The sequence below is a fragment of the Lactuca sativa genome, chromosome 2 (genome assembly GCF_002870075.4).
Source record: "Lactuca sativa cultivar Salinas chromosome 2, Lsat_Salinas_v11, whole genome shotgun sequence".
Lineage (NCBI taxonomy): Eukaryota > Viridiplantae > Streptophyta > Magnoliopsida > Asterales > Asteraceae > Lactuca > Lactuca sativa.
The window spans coordinates 219687117-219694558 of record NC_056624.2 but is presented as its reverse complement, the minus strand read 5'-3'; the positions used below and the strand labels follow the sequence as shown (position 1 = coordinate 219694558).

General features: G+C 32.3%; 1 protein-coding gene and 1 long non-coding RNA gene across 2 annotated transcripts; one reads left to right on the top strand and one right to left on the bottom strand.

Annotated features, from left to right (window-relative positions):
* The first annotated feature begins 1562 nt into the window (after positions 1–1562).
* LOC111901281 (uncharacterized) lies at positions 1563–2991 on the top strand. The gene is made up of 2 exons (XR_002853468.3): positions 1563–1978; positions 2702–2991. It is a non-coding gene; the product is annotated as an uncharacterized LOC111901281 (long non-coding RNA).
* Positions 2992–3813: 822 nt separating this feature from the next.
* On the bottom strand, positions 3814–6712 carry LOC111901282 (phosphoinositide phospholipase C 6). The gene is given in 8 exon segments (XM_023897136.3): positions 3814–4229; positions 4346–4432; positions 4528–4680; positions 4802–4919; positions 5002–5237; positions 5311–5526; positions 5603–5935; positions 6142–6712. Coding segments are annotated over 8 exon segments (1800 nt in total). The 5' UTR covers positions 6505–6712; the 3' UTR covers positions 3814–3935.
* Between the last annotated feature and the right edge of the window lie 730 nt (positions 6713–7442).

Genomic DNA, 7442 nt, shown 5'->3' with positions numbered 1-7442 from the left:
GTTTGAAATATATTATAGTCGAAGCTTCTGAATGTTTGGATACATTAATAATAATAAAAAGAGTAAATTACAAGAATATTAATAAAAATGATTTAGTTTTTAAAGCAAAATGTATGCAATTCGAAGAATGATCTTGATTTCAGCACACAATTGACTCATGAAAATTGAGATCAACATCAAAATACAATTGTGAAAACACTAATTTAAAAGTAATTAGAGTTGATCATATCGACTCTTTAATAACTTAAATCATTACATATATTGAATGGAGAGATATGATTAATGAAAACCTCAATGATAAAAAACACAATCAATTGCAATCGCTAATAGCTGTAATAAACCTCTCAATATATATTTTTTTTAAAACAGGAAGTCGCGTATCCGAAGAAGAAAATGTAGATCTGTAGATGCATTGTATCAGCCATGGAATTAACCAAACGATCTTATCTCGTTAAAATTCATATAAGAATGAATGGAATTCTCTCATGTATACGTATGTATGCATACACGACTAAATGTATTTCATTCTGTAAACCTAGATTCGACATTATAAAGACGATAAGTTTTTGATGGAGAACTAACCTTGAATTTCGTTTCGTTTTTAATAGAGAAGCTTGCAAACCTTGATTCATCATTATGAAGAGATGAGTGAAGACATTTAAATCCTTCTCAATATTCATCGATAACCAGATACAAACGCAATAAGATCAATTATGGGAGGTGATTATGGTGTAGGTTTTAATGGAGGCGAATATAGAGTAGTTTTAGGAGGAGAAAACGGTGGTGATGTTGTTTTTAGGGAAGATCGACGGACTTGATTCTTTTCGGTGTTATCCTGATTGAATGGATCGTCGCCTCGAAGGCGTAAAGATATGTGTGTGTTTGTGTCTGTAAGGGAGAAGGAGAGGGGGAGGGGACGATGAGGAAGCGATCAATCAATATGGTGACGATTACTAGAGGCGACCATGGATTACTGACGACGACTTTAGATTTTATCAAACGATCAATGATGAAGTTGACATGATGAAGGTGGAGAGAGAGAGAGAGAGAGATATGGGGCAGAGGGTTGAACAACTAAAGTGATGGGGGTATCAATTACATTATCCCTAAAATGTCCCTGATTCTTTTTAATAAGATGCCCCCGTCCCTTTTTATTTTCAAGTATTTACAAGAATGTCACAAAGAATCCTAACTCTCTATTATATTAATCTAACGTTCATTGTTTAGTTCTCGGGTTCAAGAGAAACTATAAGTTTCAAATGATCATCTCTCTCTCTCTCTTATATATATATATATATATATATATATATATATATATATATATATATATATATATATATATATATATATATATATATATATATATATATATATATATATATAGGAATATAATCAAATGAGAACAATAAAAATGTTGAGAGCATTTAAATAATTAAATCAAAGGCTATTATCAAACAATCGTTTTATGTAAATTTTAAAAATTAAAGGTATTAAAATGTAACTTTCAAATGGTGATAAAAATATTATAGTAATGGCACGTTTAGTAATTCCTATAATTTCTCAATCACTCAAATATTTCCTATAATTTCCCGTCTCTCTCTCTCTCTTCATCTTTCGCTGTAAACCCAGATAAGCCTCTGCCTCCTCCATCTACTACGCAACACCATCTATTCACCATCATCATTACATCTGTTCGCCACCATTCTGCACAACCCTACATCACTGATTCACCACCATCGCTTGCATTAGGTTTAACCATCAACCTCCATCATCATCTTCGATTCAAGATGTGTAGACATGCATTTCTTGTGTCGAAGACCAGATTGAAAGGGGGTTTACCATCGTCTTTTGGGAACAAATCCTCCGCCATCTCCGTCTGACCGCAGTTGCATCACCATACCCAAATCACCATCTTTCTCATAAAATTAGGGCTTTTATCGACTGGCCACACAGCTAAGTGATCGAATGGAAACATATGGTACGTTTTCTTTTTATGTTATTATGTTGATGTAATGTCTTCCTTTTTGGTTCATATAATTTGTTTTCTAGGAGGGATCTTGTTAAAATATGTATTTTGCCAGGGAGCTTAATTGAGGTTAGAATTGATTATCTTATTTAATTTGTTTAAGAAGAAATAGATAATGATTTTGTTTATCTAAACATCATCATCGTCGATTTCTGCTGAGCGCTCCATGACCGGGTAAATTAATAGAATAAGTGAACGGAAGTGAATGGTTATAATTTTTTTGAGTGTGAGCTTTTCGATGATGCCAATATCCCCATTTTATATTATTGGTTTATTAAAAAACTACTTTATATTATTCATTTGCAACATTTTTTGTCTAAATAATTTTAATGTTGATTAAGTTGTTTACTAAACCATTTGAGTTGTCAAACTATAATGAAAATGCACACATATAACACAAGCTACTATGACTATCAACCTCTCATTAGACGTAAATAACTTTTTTTCGAGTTTTATTCATTAATGATTATCAAGTTTTTATTCATTAACGATTATAAAATTGGGTACCGGTAAAGTCTCTTCTTGATTATCATTTAAGTTATTGTCAATTTCTATTCGGGTGTGTTTTGTTGGCCATAAATCCTCGTTTTATATGTGTTTGTTGGCAAATGTAATATTAAAATGGCATCGGATTTTTATGTGACATACTTTGTGATTTTTCTATGATTTTTATAGGTTTCATTGGAGTTCATAATGTAGAAAGATACATGCAAAAAAGAGTACAAATTCAGGATTGAATTAGCCTGGAAAAATCTAAAGATAATAACTATCTCATCTTTATTTTTGAGTGTCACAGTAAACTATATTTTTTTTATGATCTTAGTTTATTTGTGATTATAACTAAACTAGATTTTTTATGTTCATATTTCCTTTTATTCGTTAATGAATATAAATGTATTGATTTTTCTACCTTTGTAATGTACTCTATTCATTTATGATTATGAATTTTATTGTGGTTTTTTTTATCTTCACATGGTGTTTTATTTATTATATCGTTTAGTGTTACTTATAATCATTTATGGTTAATATAATACGGTTAAATAAAAATTTTAAAAAATCATTTTATGTATGCTTTCTTTCAATAATGAATACATAGAAAATGATTTTTCAATCTTGATAAAAATAGAGTAAAAATCAAAATCACTAAAATTACATAAATATAATTGGTTTTAATCATTTATGGTGGAAATTGTATGACTCATGTAATAGAATAATTTAAAAAAATGAACAAAATATCAAAAAGTCATTAAATTCGGTTTTTGGTAACAACCAAACATAATCCCTAAATTTTAGGAAAATCTTAATTAATATATTTTTTATAATTAATTAAATTTCACAATTACTAATATGCCTTTATATATTAATTAGTCCAGATTTGTTCTTGGTTCTCAACATTTTAGGTATATATATATATATATATATATATATATATATATATATATATATATATATATATATATATATACGGCTAGGATCATTTGTTACCTGCAATTATTGTGTTACCGTGTTACTATTGCAATTCTTACTAGAATTTTATATTTGCATTTCTATTGCGTTGGTAAAGTCGGTGTGGTTGAGGGTTTTTGGTGTTGTTGACGTGGAATCCAAGTCAGAAGAGTCGGAAGGATGACAGGGTGGGAGACGGTGGCCGACGGTTGATCTCATCTTGAGAACTGTGGAAAAGAGTGATGTATGATTTTGATTAGCAACTTTATAAACATTTGATCCAACTACAAAGTTTGACCCGAAAAGCTCGACCCATTTGAGAAATTACAAAATCAATCATATAAATGGAAGAACATTAAACTACTAATTTGTTTTAGCAACTAATCGAACAACATTCAAGTTTTGTTTGTTACAAAGTACAGTGATCAAATCCTTTACAAACAAAATACAATGATGAAATCTTTTATTCAAATTGAAACCGCATGAGAAGCTTGACATGATCAAATTTGTCTCCTTTCTTGTTATGAAGTGGAACTGTTCGAATCCCGGTTTTAATTTCTGACACAGGCAAACATGTTTGACCACCAAAGTCATCTTTCTCAGATACATCATGTTCTCGTACAACAATCTTTAATAAAGCCAACTCAGGGACTGTTAATGGGAATGTAAACTCTTCATCCCAAATTGGTATCCAATCATCTTTGATTATTCTTGTCTTTTTCTTGGTAACATCACCCGGGACTCCAACCATATACATCTGTCAATCCAACCGATATGCTATCATTAGATACATTCACTTATCATGGAAGCATATTATTCACGATTAAAATGCAAGAAATAGCAACATACTTTCATTTTTTGTTTGTAACTAACCTTTGTGTAGAAATCCGGTGGTGAGAATGCATCAAAATGAGTCTGGCTAAAATCCATACGCCACCCGTCACCCATATATACCTTCACCTGAAAAATTACAACTTAATTACTTAAACATATTCACCATGATTGTCATGAAATCAAACTTGATATGAAAGAATAGATAAACGAACTAAACTAACCCTCAAAGTTATCTTTACTTCTAACGTTGCTTTTGGATCAAACACCTCGTCATTAGGACCCCTATTCATTAGAAAATCAGGTTTCTTAACATAACCACACCCTCCATTGGAACGAAACATTCCATGCATCATCCACAATGATTTGCCATACCCCTAATTCATAAAGAAATGTGTTTAGTAGTTCAAGGCCTTATCAGTATCTTTGTTACACAAGACAAAGACAAGAGACTGGAAAACAAATGTCTAAAGAAATGCATTTCACTTCAAACCTCACCTGCATATTAAATGCAACCATCTGAGCACCATGCATCCATGCAGCTAATGGTCTGAAATTCGTTGAAGTTACCCGTGTGCCCTTGGGGAACACTCTCAGGATATTCTTTTGAGTAAACCTACAAAGAACATATATATAAACCTTATTTAGAAAGTTTAGGATAATATTTTCCTAAAAGAGAAAGTTTGTGGTTAGGTTACCTGACTAAATCAGTCCCATAAAGAGATGCAGCTCTTTCAAGAGTTTGCTCACTCAAACTAAGACGTTTACCTCTCCCTGATCCCACCCTTAACGCCTTCCTCAATCCATTCTTTGCTTTTGCTGTATGAATTCCAATCAGTTGGTTGTACTTAACAACTGCTTTCTGTCCCAGCTTCTCATTTTCCAAATCTTCATTTTCTTCATCATCGAAGTCAATGGCAACAAATTTGGACAACTGTTGATTTGACCCATTACAAACCAGATCAAATCAAGAATCTTCAAAAAAAAAAAAAATCCAGTTAGCTCACCACTTCTTCAGTTGCTGTTTCGTTTTTTAAGTCGGATGGTGTCTCTTCCACCCCAAACAGCTCTTCTTCACCCGAATCCAGCTTGGATTCAAGGTACTCTTTTGGTTGTTTTGTTGAAAGAATGATACGATGCTTTAACGCATCAGGTGAAAGGAATTCATCATTACCTCCTGCCTCAGGGCAGTAAAGTACATCTTCAAAAATTTCAGTGACCATCTAAAAAGATCCATAAACAGTTTGTAAGTATTTTAAACCCCATAAAAAGGACATCAAAAAGAATTCCAAATCTAACCTCAGCAACTTTAGCCTGAAGATTCGCTGTAAGATGATCTTCTAAAGTTATGATTACTGGATAAGGAGAACTCACAAAAGCATGCTCTTTAATGGACTTCAAACATTTGTAAAGATCAACCGGAGTTGTCATAGTCCTCCCATGAAGAACATGAATTCCGTCTTTTGAACTATTTGGCCATAAATCGAGCTCGATTACCCTCACGCCTCTTCGAAGAGCTTTTATGATTGGTACTTCACTACAATCGCTGTTGAGCTGATTTCCTGTAAGGTACGAGTTGTGGCCTGTATATATGAAGTAATGTTGCAATGGCGCAGTCATATCATGGTGTACCTGAAAAAAATACGTGTTAAAAAAACCTAAAATTATCCAATCCTAGTCCAAGATTGTAGCATTACTTTACTATCCCTTTTTAGTTGAAATGAAATTGTTTGATTCTCAACTACCAGTGAACTGAATTACTAAAATGGGAAAAATTAAAGTGGGGTTCGTGAATTACTATAAATCGTATAAAGACAAGTGTTAAATCTTTCACACACCTGAGATGTGATGGGTCCATTAAGGTCATCGAGGAACAGGTATTTGAAGAAATCATCAATAGTGAAAGAGCAGCGTGTGAAGTTGGGTCGGAAGTGGTGCAGCGCTTGCTCCATTTTTTGTTTTGCATCATCGATTGCGACATCTTCTTCTCCCTGAAACTCCATCAAGAACCGCCGGAACTGATCCGGCGACATTTGCAACTCCCTGTTGGTGCACAAACTGAATGCGTCGATCACGTCCGGCGGCGGCCGTCGTTCAGTAATCTTGAACTTCCGATTAAAGCCGAATACTTTGTAGTAATCATAACTTCCCTTCATTTTTCTTCTTCTTCACAGATCCCTTCTTACCTCCCAGTTTTGCATTTACCATGATACATGTATATATCGGAGTTGACTTGCTCGAGATGAACACGGAAATTAATAAATTGAAAAAGAATAAAAAACTCATTTTTTACTACGCGCTCAGGACGCGATGAGAAACGGCAAGTTAGATGGGTAAGATCGTCAGAAATTGAAGAGAAAGCACCTACCCAGCTACACTTTCCATTTTTCTGGGCTTCTATAATTTGTTTGTCTTGATTAATTAAATGGCTTAACTTTTGATTTTTTTCGATATTTTCCATGAAATATCTACAATAAGAACTGTTTTAGTCCCCTTTATCGATATTAATCGATAACTTCTCTTGATTAATTTCAATAACTATTGATGATTTATTTAAAAAAAAAAAAGACTATGACTTTTTCTTTTTGGACTTCCATATAAATAATTGACTGGTAAAACATATACCAACCGACAACTACACTATCCTGATTCCTGATTTAAACAACAGATAAATACTTGACTTTTCATTGAGTTCTTATTGTTGACTGTAACCATTAGAGATCCATTAAGAAATTAAACGACATTAAAAATTTTGTTCGGTAAGTTTTTTTTGAAAAACGTAACATATTTTATTGTCTCCTACTTTTTATGTCTTATAATTATTTTTACTCATTAAAATTATGACAAATCATCATTCAATTTAATTTTATTTGATATATATTCCTAATATAGAATGAGTTAATTAAAAAATATGGAATGATGACACTTGTCATAATTTTATTGGGTAGGAACATTTATAGGCATAAAAAGTAGAAAACAATTTAATTTCTCAATAAAATTATAAGGCTAACCAATAATTTTGATTTGACAATTTTAATAGCAAAGATAACGTGGCGGTTTTGGTAACTGAGATGATGCCAATCAAAGCAATAAATTTAACCCCCAACTCTTAGCCGATTATATTTATGAGTTGTAAGTA